This window comes from Hypomesus nipponensis, chromosome 10 (genome assembly GCF_054491055.1).
Source record: "Hypomesus nipponensis isolate SF chromosome 10, ASM5449105v1, whole genome shotgun sequence".
NCBI lineage: Eukaryota > Metazoa > Chordata > Actinopteri > Osmeriformes > Osmeridae > Hypomesus > Hypomesus nipponensis.
Genome location: NC_140370.1, coordinates 12,733,384 through 12,751,584, shown reverse-complemented (window position 1 = coordinate 12,751,584; position 18,201 = coordinate 12,733,384). Strand labels below are relative to the sequence as shown.

At 43.8% G+C, this 18,201-nt stretch overlaps 3 protein-coding genes across 6 annotated transcripts; all 3 read right to left on the bottom strand.

Annotated features, from left to right (window-relative positions):
* Positions 1-279: 279 nt before the first annotated feature.
* Positions 280-9,102, bottom strand: marchf6 (membrane-associated ring finger (C3HC4) 6). Of its 4 annotated transcripts, none has more exons than XM_084707708.1 (26): positions 8,840-9,102; positions 8,274-8,373; positions 8,026-8,099; positions 7,761-7,904; positions 7,552-7,624; positions 7,246-7,414; positions 6,818-6,992; positions 6,647-6,708; positions 6,404-6,436; positions 6,196-6,247; positions 6,048-6,106; positions 5,883-5,963; positions 5,705-5,773; positions 5,539-5,613; positions 5,281-5,415; positions 5,061-5,180; positions 4,848-4,948; positions 4,568-4,705; positions 4,260-4,467; positions 3,804-3,873; positions 3,302-3,501; positions 2,927-3,061; positions 2,618-2,707; positions 2,383-2,515; positions 2,142-2,277; positions 280-1,993 (listed from the first exon to the last, which is right to left on the bottom strand). In XM_084707708.1, the coding sequence occupies exons 1-26, from the start codon at positions 8,856-8,858 to the stop codon at positions 1,906-1,908; spliced, it is 2,739 nt and encodes a 912-aa protein (XP_084563834.1). In that variant the 5' UTR covers positions 8,859-9,102; the 3' UTR covers positions 280-1,905. The 4 variants fall into 4 exon arrangements, with proteins under 4 accessions (XP_084563834.1, XP_084563836.1, XP_084563835.1 ...); XM_084707710.1 differs by having other exon boundaries at positions 3,320-3,501; XM_084707709.1 differs by having other exon boundaries at positions 6,818-6,989.
* Positions 9,103-9,186: 84 nt separating this feature from the next.
* atpsckmt (fATP synthase c subunit lysine N-methyltransferase) lies at positions 9,187-11,218 on the bottom strand. Its single transcript, XM_084707904.1, has 4 exons — positions 10,700-11,218; positions 10,385-10,522; positions 9,745-9,795; positions 9,187-9,659 (listed from the first exon to the last, which is right to left on the bottom strand). Exons 1-4 carry the CDS (start codon positions 10,970-10,972, stop codon positions 9,423-9,425), a joined length of 699 nt encoding a protein of 232 aa, XP_084564030.1. The 5' UTR covers positions 10,973-11,218; the 3' UTR covers positions 9,187-9,422.
* A 495-nt stretch (positions 11,219-11,713) lies between these two features.
* On the bottom strand, positions 11,714-17,065 carry LOC146271809 (neuropilin and tolloid-like protein 1). Its single transcript, XM_084707849.1, has 9 exons — positions 17,038-17,065; positions 16,800-16,865; positions 16,561-16,695; positions 15,861-16,109; positions 13,931-13,972; positions 13,270-13,397; positions 12,880-13,108; positions 12,576-12,689; positions 11,714-12,494 (listed from the first exon to the last, which is right to left on the bottom strand). Exons 1-9 carry the CDS (start codon positions 17,063-17,065, stop codon positions 11,869-11,871), a joined length of 1,617 nt encoding a protein of 538 aa, XP_084563975.1. The 3' UTR covers positions 11,714-11,868.
* Positions 17,066-18,201: the final 1,136 nt, after the last annotated feature.

Genomic DNA, 18,201 nt, shown 5'->3' with positions numbered 1-18,201 from the left:
ACACATGAACGTCTGCTCTTTGCAAGCTGTCTGTACTCTTTACGAATGTTTTTCCGACAGTATCAAGTCCAGTCCAGATGTATTTCACGGCTAAATCCGTTTTGAGATGTATATATCCATGTTACGTAACTCAAAATGAGCAACGAGTTTGACGCTGAAAGTAATAGTTATATGTGGCCATTAGTGCTTCAAATAGTTCCACAGCTGACGTCTTCTAACACCTGAAGTCTCCTAAAATAACCCTGTAGCCTACATATAAACACAAGTAACAACAAGCAATCATGCTAACTATATTATTTTATTTGTATTCAAATTATTGTATGGCCCAAACAACAAAACCCATTCTCCCACATAACTAATACAATTCCATCGACTATCGAGTGAGATTGATTCTCATAGAACACAACAGGTATGTATTGTTTTGTTTAAATACATAGTCTGTGTATTACTCCATAAAAAGTGTCCAAAATCCAATTACATTAAATAGCAATTGCAAATAACATTAAACCTGCACTTTAATGCCTGTACCACCTGTTGTGAGAAGATAGCCTAGGCCATTATTGTAAATCATGTTCATAACTAACCAGCTTGGGTTAAAGTATAAATAAAACATTTTCATCTCTGTGACATTGAATCAAAATGAATGGTTTCATTCATGCATGCATTCATTCATTCATTCATCCATTGTCATCCCCAGAACATTCAAGGCTGTACAATTACACAGATCAAAATCCCTTACAAATCATCAAGTGTACTTGCATATGCCACTACTTGCATATATAAAAATAGAACATTTGCTTAGAAATTAGTTTTAAGGTGAGAATTGTCCAGCTTTGTCTGTGTAACGACTCCTAGTCAATTGTTGGATCTCAACATGCACTATGCACACACTCTGGAAAAACTTCCAATTCAGTCAGACACTCAATATTACAAATTAAAATAGCCATTATTTTTAACCTTACAATAGACTAAAGTTTTATTTTAACATAACAAATATTCCTTTATTTACAAACATAAGCTATCAAATCAATCTTCAAAACTGAACTCAGTCTCAACAGGAACATCTGAAATTATGTTTTGTTGTTGTGTGGTGTTATCACCACAAAGAAATACTGAGGTTAGGATTGCCCCCAAAAAACTAACAAACAAAAAATGGCATTTAATCAACACTTGCTGAAAGTGCAAAATATATTTACTCTGAAAAAACAATTCCCCATCACAGCCCCTCGTGTTTGGCTGGAGGTCTGCAGAGAGAAGACACCATCACACCATTAAGGAAACAGGAAACTTCTCTCACACTAATGCTGTAAGCACACTGTCAAAAAAAAAAGTTCACTAATAAATACAAACAACGATGTGAAGCTGGTTCTGGCATTCACTACTGTCTCAGTCTCTTTCCTCAGAGGATGATCTTAAGTCCCGAGGTCAGATAGAATGTCTCTGAGGCCAATTAAGATTGTAGGTCAGGCACGCCCATTGTAAAGTTTGAAAATAAAGTTAGAAACCACTGTGGCCTCCAGCAGAGTCCAGGACATCAACACTGAGCTGTCTACAAGTCTCCAGAGTACTTTAAAAAGGTCAAATTTCCACAGCTAAGGTGTCTGATAGCAAATCCTCTCTTCCTATAAATCTGGGACAAAAGCTATTAAAAGAAAAACCAAGAACTGACTGAACGCCAGGAAGATGAGGCTAAGCTGTTAGTGAACAGCAGTAGCAACATCCCTCGCTCATTTGGCAGTAGGAGACAATTGTGCCAAACTCAGACAAGACCGGCACTGTAGAGGCTTGTCATTCAATACACCATAATATTGTTAGCTTCTTCACTCAGTTGATTTTATGTTTTTGTGTTGCTTCTTTGAGGCTAAGGTTGACCTCGCTTGTGAGAACTGAACGGCAGGGCAGCATCTAGTTGAGAGTAGAGCCACTGTGTGCTCCCGAGGGGCTCCTGCCAGTCTTGCGTTCGTAGTTCACCAGTCTCTGCCCAACTAGGTACCTGGAGCAAAGACGTAATGCTTACAGGCTTCGAGGCGAAATGCTTCATAAATTCCATTTGTTCAACTTTCAATGTCCTGTGTATGGTATCATATTTAAATCACAGTTTCCAACAGATTCATTCATTACATAAAACACAAGACACTCACTTATCGTTCTTGATGTGTTCGTAGAGGCGTTTGAACTGTCGGATCTGAAAGGAGAGGATCCCGAGCAGAGCGACCACCATCAGCAGACACGGGTAGATCCGCCGGCTCACCAGGGTCTCCATCTCCAGGGTCACCCCTAAGAGGAAGAGGCCTGGTTAGGTCCCAGCCCACCAGCTAGTCCTGACCTCCTGTCATGAACACCCACTACACTCCATGTATACGCACACACACACAGACTGACCTAGTAAGGGTACTATTCCACTTGCAATAGTGTAGGGCACGCAGAGAGACAGTAGCAGAACTGTGATGACAGGAGCGGCCAACTTTTGAACGATGAACTGGAGGTCGATCTGACGGATGCCGTTGGCGTACACCTAGAGGAAGGATAAAGCACAGTCAGACAAGCAGCTGGACCTCCCAGCCCCTCCTGTGTCCTTCTCCCCTGTGATGCAGCTATAAGACAGAGAGGGACCGACCTGCTCAATGACAGTCTTCAGCCACCACTGAGGACCCATCAGAGTGATGGCAGCAATGATCTTAGCGTGGAGCACTCCCAGAGCCCAGTCCTGAAAAACAAGACCCATGTCCAGGTCACTGCTCCACTTATTCACCTCCTGTGGTCTTGTGTTATCAGTTTGGCGGTGCGAAATGAAGTCAATTGTGTCATCTAGTTGGGAGTTCTGCTCTGGATGGTCCTATGTAGTGATGTGGCTGTGTTACGCAGCCCTACGACAGGGTGAGGGTTAACAGTGTGGCGCCATAATGGCCATATCAGCATCCCGTACCTGCCAGGGGTAGAAGAGTGGCGTCTGGTCCAGAGGAACTCTGAGGGGAGCAACAATCACCAGCTCAAACAGCAGGCCCAGCAGCAGAGGAATCACACCCGCTAGGAGCACCGCTACGACCAGGGTCTTGAAGATCTGTACACACACACACACACACACACACACACACACTCACACACACACACACACACACACACACACACAAGCACATAAGCACGAAAGCTCAAGTGCGCGCACACACACACAGCAAGAAGGAAGATCCCCATTATAACCCGATCCTGATCATCACCACCACGTCAAAAAACCTTCAATGACCACATCCAGTGTGTCACAGCCATGAGAATGATGGTGCAGGTTAGATCGTTTGGTCATTACCGTTGGGGAGGGCATTACCATGAGGGTCCACTTGTGGACCTTGAGCATGATGATGTCGCGTCCCCGAGGCATCCAGGCCAGCAGGACGCTGAAGCCTCTGATGGACAGCCAGCACACGTACAGGCCGCACGCCGCCGTGTACAGCTCGTGGATCTTTGAGCTTCCCATCCAGAAGGACATCAGCCAGCGGCCCGCACACACTGGAGAGACGAGGGGGGAAGGGAGGGGGAGAGGGAGGGAGAGGTGAAGGAGGTGAGACAGGTAGACTTGTGTGATTCTGAAACATGTTGTGTGTTTGTGGGTATTTTCCCTATTGTGTGGGTGTTGTTTTGTTTAACTATCCTTGTGGGGACATATTCTTGGACCCAACTACTTTTACGTTTAAGGTTAAATTTAAAGGGTTATGATTTGGGGTTAGGGATTACACGATTTTGTATGGGAGTGAATTGTCGGTCCTCACAAAGATAGTAAAACAAAGTGTGTGTGTGTGTGTGTGACAAACCTGGCAGAGTGAGGCACACAAGGCTGGCCAGCAGCAGTGTCAAACACATGAGCACGATCAGCAGCACAATCTACCCAGACAAGAATATAGGTTAGTCGCAACCGAAGCACCACCCATGACCACTGACGACTACATTAAACGTATCTGCATTGATCTTTAGACAATCAGATTATTTGCTATTTATTATGGCTACTTATATTTTATTTTTTATTCGAAATCTCCTTAGTATTAGCTAGACTTTGCTCCTTTTGTATAGTTAGACCACATATTTAATTTTCAAGATTCCTATATGTTTAATGTATGCACCTTCCTGCCAAAGTAAATTCCTTGTTTGTGCAAATATTCATGGCGAATAAAATCCCTTCTGATTCTGATTCTGACCAGCAGCATAACCATATTTGGGTCAAAGCTACTTCCTTATTGTGAAAACAGACTGACTGATTGGCTGCTGCTCACCCTGACAATGAACCTGGTTGGTTGTTGGTATGGTTGGAAGCCTACAGGCCCGCCCTGTTGCAGGATGGCCTGATGGGCAGCGTGTAGCCCCTCCCCTATGCCAGGAATGGCATGGTTGTTGTTGCGACCGGGGAGGTTGTTGTTGTTGTGATGGTTAGCATCATTGTCCTCCTCCCCTGGCTCCCCCAGCAGATAGGAATGGAGGTCTCTGTGAGGGAGGGAGGGTATCAAGTAAGTATTTTTTGCAGTCTGTATGTGTGATTAAGAGAAGGAGGCAGTGTGTCTGGTGTGTCGAGGGAGAGACTCACAGCAGGTAGCCAGTGGTGAGGGTCCAGGCCCGGACCAGACCTTTGAGCCACTGGCGTGTGTGTCCCTGCTCCAGCAGAGCAGGCAGAACCACCTGCAACAGCAGCAGCTCCAGGGACAGCTCGCTGACAGGGGCGTCACTACACAGACATGGGTCAATGGACAAAACATTTAACAACCAAATGAGAAGCTCACAAGACAGGGGCTATACCATTTCCTAGCAAGTCACCTAGCAACCATTCAGTATGCAGCTCAATGATTGGGCGACTGTACGACTCCCACCTGTAGAGCATCACATTATACGGGAGGAAGGCCGGGTGAAGGAGTTTGATGATCCGGATAGGAAGCCACAGCATCAGCAGGACTATGGTTCCAAACACGACCTGGAAGAGGAGCAGGGAGGGAGGGCTTTATAAAAGGCATGGGTTAGAGGACAGGAGACAAAGAGAGAGGAATTGAGAGGAGAGAATAGGTAAGAAGATCTTGTTGACCCACCACTGATAGGATGAACCTGCGCAGGTGTCTGTAGATGGGTAGGTGGATCATTTCCTGGACTGGGTTGAAGTCAGGATCGTTCAGGTTCCGGAGGAACCACAGAACGCCAGGCCTCAGCACCTGCGCAGACACCATTCCCAGGGAAGGATTTAGTGGAGAAGAATAAGAACCAATGGTATACCTCGCCTTCTGATAAGTATGTCTGGCTGCCATGACCTACCTCTCGCAGTAGGAGGATGAAGGAGGCAAAGTAGAAGACATAGACCATTCCTACGAGCCAGTGGAGGAACATGGTGGTGCCCGGGGCTGACTGGAAACTCACCTCCCGGTCCTTTAGAGAGGCGTCAAACATCTCCTGCAGAACACACACATCATCTCGAGAAGTCACACGCTGCTGCTGCTGCTGCTCACCCGTGTGTTACAGATGAACCAACGACCGTTTGTCCGATCACTGAGACTCGTTGTGTGATTGACGTACCAGGGAGCAAATGTCGAGCCACCAGCCACATATAAGAGGGAACACGCCTATCTCCACAACAACCAGCAAAGAGACCTAAGGAGAGGGATAGGACGCACGTTTTATTGAATCAATGTAACTGATCCACTGAAAAGTATTATGGGTTGCCATTACTCATGCCTTTCACCTTGACAACGATGTAGCACACTCCAAGCAGTCTTCTGGACCTCTGGAACCTAACCAAAGCAGCCAGACCCTAAGGAGACTGTTAAGGAGAACACCACTGTTGTGCATGTCAGCCTTTCACACTTCATAGTGACAGCACACACATGAACACATGTATTGGACACACGGCGGAAGGATACGTGACAGAGTATAAGAGTGGCTGCCAGGAGGATGTATCCCACAATGGTGGTGATGAGGCCCTCGAAGTGGGAGGCTCGCACCTGGAGCAGCACACAGCATCAATAAGAAACAACCCCCTTGTACTTCCTAGATACTGGCTGTGTGGGTATGAACTGTACACTTACATTTTCTTCAAATCCGAGTCCCACCACAGAGAAATGCCCGATGTGATAAGGGCAGAACGCTATCGTAGGGGAAGGAAGGTACATGGAGTTAAAATGCCACGTTACAGTGTGTAGTGTATGAGAAGCAGAAGAACAAGGGTAGACTTACCGAACACCAGGATGAAGAGAGTGTTCAATGAAACCACCCAGAAGACATGCTCCTAGAAGAAGAATAGAGACATGGGATGAAAACCTCATGGTAGTCCGTCGTCGTTAGCTAGGCTCATGGGATGTTTGAAATGTACAGTGGTGCCCGTTGTATCTGTCCAACATTTTTGAGGACATTTATGACATTATTATCGTAAATTAACACTTACTAGAAACACCAAGGAACCATCGAGACCCAGCATCTGTGATTTCATAAAACAGATGTATTTTTGTAAGTACACTTTATACAACAAAGTACAATCATTTGTATGGCAGGATGTCAAGTTCTTTAAAATTGCATATCCAGGCAGTAAAGGCTACACTATTCCCACTAGTGATATCTTGAATCTATTTGAATTTCAATCCAGTTTAATGTCAATGACAACAGGTACTGACCCCTAACTCAAACTCACCCTTTCCCACGTCAACTCCTCAGCTGCCCTGTCCCACTCCAGAGCATTCCAGTTCAGGTCATCTACAGAGAGACACATACCAAGCAGTCACTGACACCCTGCTGAAAGGTCTGGATCAACACACACAATCCACGTACGTATAGTGAAGACACCCAAGTGACTGTAACACACCTTGTCCTCCATTGTTGCCGTCCACTCCATCATCTGCTCCAGCCTCATCCTCATCCTCGTTCTCCAGCTCCCCGTCCTCCCCGGGGTCTAACCCTTCGTCAGGGGCCTCCCCCGCTCCTGCCTGCTCCCCTGGGGGGTCAGCCACAGGGCCGGGCTCCCTCTCTCCTGGACCCTGCTGGGGCGGGAACAGGCACCAGGACTGGGGGGGTCAACTCGGACACAATATCACTGAACTGAACCTCAATGGCCTCAATGTCTAGCATGATGACGTTGTCTGTTTTGCCAGCTTGTTCCCCGGCTGCTGTTGCATTAGACAGACTATGGCTGGCCCACTCTAGGCCACATAATCAAATAGATATGAGATTCATAAAATCCTCCCATTTGTTTCTCATTCTTACTTCTCTACGTTAATGCGGCCTTTCATTTACCTCATTGGGCCGTGCTGGTGGGTTGGGAGGCTGCTGCTGGTTCTGCTCCAGCCAGTGGGGGGCGCCACCGTGAACAATCTGCTCTCTGAGCCAGACCAGACTGATGAAGGCGCACAGTGTGCACGTCACCACAAAGCAGCCTTGCAAGGAGTCCGCCAGCAGGTTCTCACTGTGGACCGACATCAGAGTAGACTTGGGGGTTCATGGGTGTATGAAGAAATGGCTGGAACAGCATTTGTATTGTCCATAGGAAAATATTTCAAACGTGGTTTGAGAGTGAGTGAGAGACAAACACAAATCACTTACGTGGAGAGCATATCTAAGGGTAGGGTGAGGAGGGAGCTCACAGAGCCAGTAAACAAACACTTGTAGATTCGACCTGTAAAAGACACACACACACACACACTTTAGTTTGTATAGAACTCATTCACTCAACACACTGCAATAAAGATGTCTACCTACACCGATTTTGCATCCTTTATTTAAGTTTAGCTTTACATAGAGGATGGATTTACATGCTGTTAGAGGAACCACTCCCAGCCAGGCAAATGCCACTAGTGTGTAGTGGAACCAGTATCTGACAGCTGTGCCCACACTCGTCACCAGGCCTGCAAATATGTCCTGGACAGGCAGTCTGGAAGGCATGTCTGGAGAGTAGACTGAACAGGAGAGAGCAACAAGATCCTCAAGTGACTAAATGACCATAGTGGCACAGACTGTCAACTTGATCAGGGGAGAAAGGGGGTGAATGTGAGTCTGTGTGTGGAGGGAACAACTTACTCGGTGTAAAAGCAAATCTGTGTGTGCATAATTCACAGTACTCTTTTCTGCTGTGTTTCAGCCACTGGACCAAGCTATTTAACAAAACAAAACAAGATAGGCATGTCAAGTATATTAAGTATGATCAAATATAAAACATGTGTATGGAGAGTTTATGAGAAACATGAACAGAATGAACATTATTATCAACATCATTCATTCAACCGTACAGTACCCTGAGGGTTGAAGTGTACTTGAAGAGAACGTACCATTCCTGGTGGATAAACTTAATACTTCCAGTACAGACACAGGGGTGAAAGAGGGGTTTATCTTGGCTCCCCTCTGACCGACACACCCTACATATGTCTGCTGTTGGGCACAGGGATAGGAATAAGAGGCAAAATACAGGATTTAGCACAGTGGTACGATTCCACGTACCTACAGTATGGATATCCTTTTGTTGGGAGACTGTTGGACTAGCTTACTCGTAGCGATTAGTCTCGGCATATAATGTATTATTATTGGCGATACAAGGTTTACTGGACACGGAATATAGTGTGATATTGGTGACAAAAACTCCTGGCTATCGCTACCGTACAGTACATCGTGTGGCAGTTATCCAATACGAGTGCTGGATAATAGCCTTCTACTGTAGTAGAATGCGTGGCTCTAGTTGCCCAACTCTTTCCTCACACATTTCAGGAAGTCATTAGCTGTAGTTATTAAATAACGTTACAAGATGTATTGAGTATATCATATGTCACGTACATAAAGTATTAGCACTAACGTCAGCTAGTTTAAAAAGTTACTCAAGCACAGTTGTGGCGTATACTACCTTCCTCAGCGGTATCCATCTTGACAGCTGGCACAGCTACAGTAGCTTCGGCTAGCTAGCGGTAAAGCTAGCAGGCCAGCTATCTTATTAAGTTAGGTAAAGCAAACACAATTCATGTCTAACTTGAGTATCGACGATGCTTGTAGTTACAATGTAGCCAACTATTGTCGTCAACTATCAACTTTCTGGGATACAATTGATATCAAATCATATCAGATCCCGCAGTCGTTTAGCAGCCTGAACATTCTGTCAGACCAAAGGTAAACATCGACACAATTGACAGGCTTACACATTTGAACCACTAGGTGGCGCAGAATTATTAGCCTACGCACAATAACGTCAACCAATAGTTTCACATTGTCTTTATTGTAAAATGTTTACAGGGAAATTGCAGATATTATTTCAATCGAATCAACAAAAAGTACTGTGATAAAAATGCATGGAAGTTTTCATTTAACTCTATATTTTTGATACATGTAAAGTCCAAATGTAGAAAACATTTTGTAGACCTATATATTTACTATGATTGTCTTAGGTACAGATGGTTTTGAATACATTCTCGGCAAACCATCTGTAGAATCGATCATGAAACAGCATTACTGTCTGTGTCATGGGGCTGTTTTACTGATGGTGGAGTTACAGTCTGTTGAGTTCCTGTTCCACATCGTGATTTAAAGGTTTCGGCGTTATACACCCACACCGTGTCTATGCCCTCCCCAGCTGTGGCATCAGGCACCCAGGTGGGAAAGGGAAATCGACAGGCAACCACCTTGGCTGAGCTCTGCAACTCTCTCTCCAGTTTGTCCTCCAGTTGTTCCATCTGAAAACAAATCTCACTGAGCACTGCTTGAAACATACACTCAGTTCATGTTATCTAGTGCTTAAATTGAGCCTGACACACTCACCATTTGAGGGACTCCAAATATGACCACGTTGGAGTATTGAGCAAAACTCACCTACAATGAAAACCAAAGTCACCCGTTGCAGGAAGGCTCATTTCTACTAAAACGTTCTACCCTTCTATATTAGGGAGAGGGCAAATGACACATGGAAGTAAAAACAACCAAGGTTGTCCACTGAGGACCCACTCAGCAGGGGCGGATCTAGAGACTTTCATTCAGGGTGGCAGAAGGAAGTTGTTAGGTGGCCTCCTGGAGGCAAATCAAAACCCAAAGTAGGGGGGTACAGTACTCCCTATGGTAAATGATTAGGCTATAACATTGTATTTTAAATTAAACAGTAATATATATATATATATATATATATATATATATATATATTGTTTTTAATGTTCTGTAATGTACAAATAATATTTTTCCATGGGAGGATTGAGGTATTTTATTGGGGTGGCAGCTGCCACCCCTTGCCACCCCTTAGATCCACCACTGCCACTCAGTGTATGAAAAATAACTTTGAGACATTGGTAAAAACCATGTGAGAACTCCTCTGCTTGATTTATGATGTGTCATGTACTGTATGCCAAGCATAAGCATGACACAGCCTAGTCTCTGTAGCCAGCCTGATGCAAGTGATGATGAGACTAACCTTCCATAAGTCAGATATGTGAAAGGTAGTGGAGCGATGGACTCCTTCTCTCCAAGCGCTGTAGCGAGAATACCACACCAGCCATGGGTTCAGCTCAAACCCTGCAGCTCTGAATCCAGTCTTGGCAGCTGCTATGACCTGGACAGATAGAGAGTGCAATCAGTTTATATATTGACAGATGTGTAAGACAATCTCATCATGGAAGATAACTCTAAGTACAGTTAGTCTGTTTAATCCGGCAATTGAATAATGTAAAAAAACTTTCAGTAAATAAAGTTATAATACTATTATAATAGGATAATATTGAGTACTCACTATTCTTCCATCACCACTGCCAATGTCAACCAGGGAACCTGATCTCGACTGCAGGACCCTCAGAACATTCTCCACCTGCGCCGAGGTTGCAGGGACAAACGGTAGGCACACCTTCCTCAGAGCTGGCGCAACAAACGGCCCCGCAACTGCATAAAGGGCGACCAAAGAACCCCCTACAAGCCCGGTGGCAATCAGTCCTATGCGCTTCTTTATACCACTGTCGCTCACATTATTTTGTGTCGCAGACGATTCAAATATACTTGCCTCTGACATTACACTGGCTTACTGTAACGATTCACAGAGGATCGTTTTCATTCAAGGACATTCAAATCGACAACATAATTAACTTTGGAGTACACGGCCAGCAAACAGCAACAGTCGAAATGAACTGCTACATTATAGTCTACATTAATTCTTGCAAACAAAACTTACTACACTTGTAACCGCAATTGATACAAAACGTCAAAATGTAATAAAATACAGTCCCGTAAGTGCCGCCAGTCCAGTGAGTCTGGGTGAGTCCGTTGCAAAAATATGCCCGAGTTTAGGATTGAATACGTTTAGTTCCTAGAGTAACGTCGTTCCCCCCTACTCTGTTTTTCTTGCATCTTTGTAAAAAAAAAAAAAAGACCAATTGGTGATTATATTAAATTATATTATTTAATTAATGGAAAAACAATTGCATTGGACAAATATTTTAACAAAAGACCACAATGAATGATTGATAGTAAATTATATTAAATATAATCTCTATCATCTATTCTGCAAGTATACAACTTAACAATGAAAATATGGTACAAGAATGGACACAATATAAATAATAAATAATGGTTATACAGACAATAACCTACAAGTATATGAGGAACATCGATGCATGTACAATACACAACAATGTTCAAACATAAGTCTGCTACTCATGGTTCTAGCATCAAGGTCGTTTGAATGAGAGAACTGACTCCCCAACAACATGCAAAAAAAGTGATTAAGAAGACAAATAAGAAGAAAAACATTAAGGAAACATACAACACACAAGGAAAACCCCATGGTTGGCCATGCAAGATCCTTCTATAACTAAATATCCCAGATAAGCTCATGCTCTTGCAAGCACTATCTTTCTATCAGATCTGATCAAGTGTCTTATCCACACCTCATACATACCTACCCCTACCTCAGAAGTCATTAGATGTGACACGGTGTAAGTCCCGGTGAGGGTACTGGTGCTCATGTCCGGCCAGGCTGTGGTGGTGGTGGAGCACATGGCTCGTGGTGGGCCCATCCTCCATCAGATCCTCATCGGGGTCACCCCCGTCCTGGGAGTAGCTGTGTTTCAGCACCCGGATGCTCCTGCGGCTAGTGGGCGTGGCGTGGTGCGAGTGAGGCGACTGGGCCGCCACGGCCGCGGCTTCCGCCAGGCTGCCTGTTTCGCGCACGCTGAGGTCGCTGCGGCTCCCGCGGACGCTGGACGTCTGCGAGCCGCAGTGGTGGTCGCGGATGCACTTGGACGAGGAGCGGCGGATTTTGTTGAACTTGTCGAAGTCTTCGGGCATCTGGTCGGTCACGTCACTCTGAGACGGCGCCCGGCGGAGGGTGCACAGCTCGTAGTGCGGGGGCTCGAAGGCCTGCTGGAACATGCTGGGGTCGAAACCGTCCCGGCGGATGATGTATTTCTTGCGCGGCTGTTTGACTTGGATGATTCCGGAGATGATGAGGAGGATGAGCACCAGGCCGCAGGTCACGGCGATGATGGCCACGTTGGTGTGGTCCAGGTTGTCCAAGATGCTCGCTTTACGCTTCTCTGTTGAACAGGAACGGTTTCACTTTTCCGTTTTTTTGTGTTGTCATATTGGCACTATGCACAACAGTCAGTGACACTCACCTTTGCAGTTGTTCTCATCCCAGGGATAGACGCAGTTCTGGATACCATTGCACACCAGTGTGTTGTTAATGCACATGTTACTGTGGCAAAAGAATGTGCCTCCGTCACATGGGGCTAAAAACAAAAGAAACAAGGGCAAGCATTAGGTCATATCCTGAAAACAAGGTTCAAAAGTGTCAAAATAAAGGTATAGTATCAATTGAAGAGCAGACAAACGGGTTAGAGCAGTAAAGTGTTGCCTTTACTATATATTATCATCAACAACTGAGTGTAGAGGAGAACAGCAAGAAATGAGTCGACTGACGCTCTTGGAAGGTGGTGAAGAGGATTCTAAAGCGGCTCTTTCTGCTCCCCTGGTCCGCCCACATCCTGATCACGCCCACGGACGACACCAGCATCACGTCGTTGGCCACGGTGGAGCAGAACTTATTCTTCAGGTGCTCCACTGAGCTGCTGCCGTCATACACAGCCACAAAGTTGCGCTTGCACTCGTTGGAGTTGTGCATCTCATACTCGAGGAAGCGAAGATAGATCTAATGTTGAATGAAAACACGAGAGAACGAAAACTGTTGAAACATCTTTTGCTTAATGCTGTCGGCACCCACCTAAACCATTCAAGTGACCAACAACTCTAATGTACAGGAAATGTCCCATTGTCTAAAAATGTCATACAATTCCATTCTCAGTCTCCTACCTTGGAACGTGGTGGAGCTCTGATGACCCACCTACAGTCCACAGCCTCTGTCTGCAAGGCCTTACCCTCCTTAGATATCATGGCCGATTCAGCATAGCCCTCGGGCCCTCCCATATCAAACTCACAAACTTGAAAGAGTAAAGCAGGGGGTCAGATGGCTGAGCGGTTAGGGACTCGGGCTATTAATCAGAAGGTTGTTGGTCCGATTCAGGGCCGTGCAAAATTATGTTGTGTCCTTGGGCAAGGCACTTCACCCTATTTGCCTCGGGGAGAATGTCCCTGTACTTACTGTAAGTCGCTCTGGATAAGAGCGTCTGCTAAATGACTAAATATAAATGTAAAGCAGACACTCAATTTTGAGATTTGTGGACAACTAACAGAGAATGTCCCTGTACTTACTGTAGGTCGTTCTGGATAATAGTGTCTGCTAAATGACTAAATGTAAATGTAAAGCAGACACTCAATTTAGAGATTTATGGACAACTGACACTGTAGTGTAGGGTCCAGGGGGTTTGGCAAGGGACTTACGGTCCGACAGTTCAAATAACATTCAAACTCCACAAGTGCTAAATGCAAAACAACTGTGTTTCCTGGTGCATCACTATGTGCTAAAAGAGTATCAAAGCATCATGTTCACAAATGATATCCAGAGTATACCTACAAGGCAGAGGTGGGAGGTCACCAAGATCTTTGAATTCAGGATCTGGAACGAGAGAAATACTATAGTAGTTCAAGTAAGCATTCTTAAAAAAAAAGAAAGGGTGTGCAGTAGAATGAATGCTCCCTTCTTTGGAGAATTTAAATATGAAAGAACATTGATATAATCATGTAATACTGATATAGCTTGAACTATAAAAACTTGAACTATAAAAATATTACCCCCCCCCCCTCCCCCCGGAAACATACATAATATCCCTCTATTGAAGGGGATGGGAGGCTGTGCCCCATCCCTGCAATGGGAGCAATAAACATTGTGTCCTTAGGTGGATTATTAATCCTCAGACCAGCTTTAAACAGATGCAGCACTGGTAAAACACACACATGAAACGGGACTTGATATCTCAAGATGATATATATATTTATATTGTCAATCATTTATCAAGATACCTCTCATTTTATTTGGAGAGAGTGAAATCTAATTAGGTAACAAGAAGAAGCTATATTGCCACAGGTAATGTAGTAATACTGTCAGAAATGTAAGAGAAAGGATAAAGCAGGATTTTTTTAAGGTTTAATCTAAAATCAGTCATAAAATCCCTATTAATCCTCTTCTGTTTCTTACCTCTGTTTCATCTTGTCACAGATTATTCTAGGAATTTGTGTGTTTGTGTATGTCTGTGTGTGGGTGTTTAAACATCCAAGTGGATATGATCAAAAACATAAGTACTGTACTGTACAGCACACTATGTGAAGGTAGGGAGGCGTGTGGAAAAGAAAATGTTCACAAATGCTAAGAAAATAAAAGTGGTCCCTTGGTCTACATATCTTACAGTAGCAAAGAGACAATGAACGATAAGGTTCAGTAGATACGGACACAAATAATGGAATAAAATCTAAGTTTAGCTGGCAACACTTGAACAGTCTGTTTTATCAACAAAGTCCTTCTTGAGATAAATTTGATCTTAAAGATCAGAGAAAGAGCGATAGAGAGAAAGAGAGAGAGAGGGAGGCAGATTAATCTTCCACCCTCAATGTAGGTGGCTTATAAAATCTGCTGGTAATAAATTCTGGAACGGCTGACCCTGGTATCCCTTAAGCTGCTGTGGCTCAGCACTGACAAGCTGTATTCCCCTGAAGACAAGCTTTCATTAACTCTGTGAGTGAAGCAAGCAAATACCTCACCACTACCAGCACCCACCACCACACAGACTCTCTCTCTCTCTCTCTCTCTCTCTCTCTCTCTCTCTCTCTCTCTCTCTCTCTCTCTCTCTCTCTCTCTCTCTCTCTCTCTCTCTCTCTCTCTCTCTCTCTCTCTCTCTCTCTCATTCACACAAGCACACATAAACACCCAACAGCTGCAGAATGTGTGCCTGTACTACCAATGGACAGCACAAACCAAACCTCATCCCATCACCGAATGATCGAGTCCCTAGGGTAGAGTCCCTAAGGGTTAGCTAAAGGTTTCCTTTCTGGGTGTATTTTTGGCTAGTGAGTACATTTGTTTACTTGAGTCCATGTGTGAGCGTAATCGAGCTGCAATTAATCAAAATCTACCAGTGGTCTAAAACTTTCATCCCCAAGCTCCCTGCAAGAGGGTGAATAGGAGGGAAGAGGACCTGAGCCAGGGGAAGCTTACAGTTAGAGTAAGACTGTGAAATCAAAACCCTGATGGACAGCTGGCCTAATCACAATCTGTATGGTACAAGAAAACAGACACCACAGTAGTCTGTTTAAAACGGGCACCATAAAACAATAAGGACATTTTAAGAATCAGTGCTTGTTGTAAAAGAAAAGAAATAAATTGTGGCACAGAATGGTGTACTTGTGAAGTCTCACAATAGAACTGTGTTCAAGTGATTCTCTGAAGGTTTTCCAATGTTTTATCATCAGAACATGAACTGCAAAATCAAATTTGTGCTCTCTTGTCTCACCTTCAGTGAAATTGTACCGTACTGAAAACCCAGTGGATTCGAGCTCTGAATCTGCCACAAACTTGATGTAGAGATATCGACCACTCGACTTGACGTAGGAAGGGCTTTCCTTGCCACAGTACCGACCAAGGATTTGAGAGAATCCGAAAGGCCCATCCCGGATTTCAATGTGGTCAAATTTGCACTCCCATGAAGGTTCAATGGAAAAGTTCTCATCGAAGAAGAGGTCAATGCACTGTCTTGGTGAAGCTGTCAGAAAATGACATACACATTATGTCATGTAATCAATTAATGTAAAGTTTCAGGGTAAAGTTATAAAAAACAGTTATGAATGAATCACATTCACCTCTTTGTCAAAAGGTATTATGTCTGTCGTAGTTGGTTTTAGGAATGCAATTTCTAACGTAATGTTTGCAACTGAATATTTAATAGAGATTATTTACTTGTTTCATTCATTATTCAACTTCCAGATGTACCCGTCAATAGTGCGACCAGCTTGATAAATCACAACACACAGTATGCCTCATGCTCAAACATTCCCAGAACTAATAGAAAGTATTTATTTTCTTAAAAAATATATAAGATATATATATTGGAATCACACTTCCTGCTTTGTACTGTGGCGTTCAAACAGGAAGATGAATAGTTCACTGAGGTGTTGGATATTTTGTGTCCTCTGTCATATGGTAGAAAGACTTACCCTCTATGATGTAAATACACTCTCTCTCCGGTGGGTACCTCTCGGGGTAGTTGGGGGAAGTGAAGAGACCCCCTTGTGACTCCTTCACCCAGGTGCCACAAAGACCCGCAGGTGTGACCCCTGAGTTGTTCTTCACTGATGGACGGCATGTGAAAGTAAGGTGTCAACAATCACAGTACATTGTGTGGTATTATTGTGCACTACACGTATAATTCAGGAGAAATTACAGCATTTGTTACCTGCTGTCTTTTTGGCTGGAATGGTGGTTCCAGTTGAAACTAAAGGGAGACGGTTTCCAGCTAAGACTATGAATCGTAAGGTTTAGTCACTTAAAACAAACGTGATCGTTGAGAAAAATTAAATATGCAAACGAGACACGAAACTAATTAACAATAGTTACAATTGACGTAAACTTTGAACGAGTGTATGTAATTACATAAGGCATTAGTTCAAGATAGGAAAACGACGTCAACTCACCAAGAAAAAACACAAGTTTCAGAACCATGGTCTTTCCTGTCTTCAATTTTAAAACGTGCCATGAAATAATAGGTAAGCAAAATAGTAAACAAACAGCCGTTTAGTAATACAAATTATCCACTGCATTAGAGAAACCGTCTGTCCATCCGCCGCGCGTTGCCATTACGTATCCAAATGCTGCGAAGATTAATGTTGCATATTCCGTCAACCTTCAGGTCCTTGTTCCACCTTGATAATCCGCAAAAAAACGCTTTCATTACGAACACTTCGACTCAGATTTTAGCTTTGTATCGAGAATGTTCGTAGGAAAGCCACCTCTCACATTCATATACCAACTTGACTGGAGTCTTTCACATCATGTTTTATTACAGAATTCTCTCTTTTTAGGCACGACGTTTGATCTTTTTTCTTTTTATACCTGTTTCATTGTTCGTCTCAATTTAAAAACACACGATCAATCTTTAATGGATCCTTTTGGTAATAGTTCTCTGAACTTTTCATAACCTCACTGTTCACTTAAACAGAGTCAAAATTGGTTGTCCATATGCGCTGTTGAACAACAAAATCAACAAATCAGTCTTACAAATGGGACTGCAGATGTCAATTTAGACTATAATAATCAGAATGCCAGATGTTTGGGAGCTTGGGGCTTCAGTATACAGTAATCATAATGAAGGCAGAAAATACCTGTTCATTTCAGACTTCAAATGACCCTAAGGGATTACCAAAAGAAGGCATCATGTTGTTGAATTTTTGTATTTCTTCACTGGTAATGACATAGTGACATTCCTTTCTATGTCCTTGATAGGAGTGCTAAACGTGAGCACAGGTCTGTATTACAGTCTGAGATTTAATTAAACTGTGTGCAATCACTGCAGAGGAGAGGAATGAACCGTGAGTTTCTGTGGATGTACCGGCTGTGGGAGTTGATTCTATCCATAGCCTGACTGTCATAAAACTGTAGTGTTTTACTCACTGTCCTAGTCCTCAGAGGTACAACAGGGGAACATGTTGTGTTGAGCAGTCAAATCGGACAATAGTTAATCAGATTTATGCATCTATTTCAATTTATTTTACACAGGAACAACATACTGTATGTATTTGCCCCAACGATGAACTGTAAACAGTTTATTAATTTGAAACGTTTGGTATAGCATGAATGGC

What these genes read in the sequence shown, in the direction of transcription:
- marchf6 (XM_084707708.1), bottom strand. An exon ending in TCTCTTCATCCTGGTGTTCG is followed by an intron (nt 6,107 to 6,195) that starts GTAAGTCTACCC and finishes CCCCTACGATAG; the next exon opens with CGTTCTGCCCTTATCACATC. An exon ending in TGGAATAGTACCCTTACTAG is followed by an intron (nt 2,278 to 2,382) that starts GTCAGTCTGTGT and finishes TCTTCCTCTTAG; the next exon opens with GGGTGACCCTGGAGATGGAG.
- LOC146271809 (XM_084707849.1), bottom strand. Translation starts at nt 17,065, where the DNA reads ATGGTTCTGAAACTTGTGTTTTTTCTTG. An exon ending in ACGGTACAATTTCACTGAAG is followed by an intron (nt 13,973 to 15,860) that starts GTGAGACAAGAG and finishes CTCTCGTTCCAG; the next exon opens with ATCCTGAATTCAAAGATCTT. An exon ending in TGACCTCCCACCTCTGCCTT is followed by an intron (nt 13,398 to 13,930) that starts GTAGGTATACTC and finishes TACTCTTTCAAG; the next exon opens with TTTGTGAGTTTGATATGGGA.
- atpsckmt (XM_084707904.1), bottom strand. Translation starts at nt 10,972, where the DNA reads ATGTCAGAGGCAAGTATATTTGAATCGTCTGCGACACAAAATAATGTG. An exon ending in GCAGTGGTGATGGAAGAATA is followed by an intron (nt 10,523 to 10,699) that starts GTGAGTACTCAA and finishes CTATCTGTCCAG; the next exon opens with GTCATAGCAGCTGCCAAGAC. An exon ending in ACATATCTGACTTATGGAAG is followed by an intron (nt 9,796 to 10,384) that starts GTTAGTCTCATC and finishes TTTTCATTGTAG; the next exon opens with GTGAGTTTTGCTCAATACTC.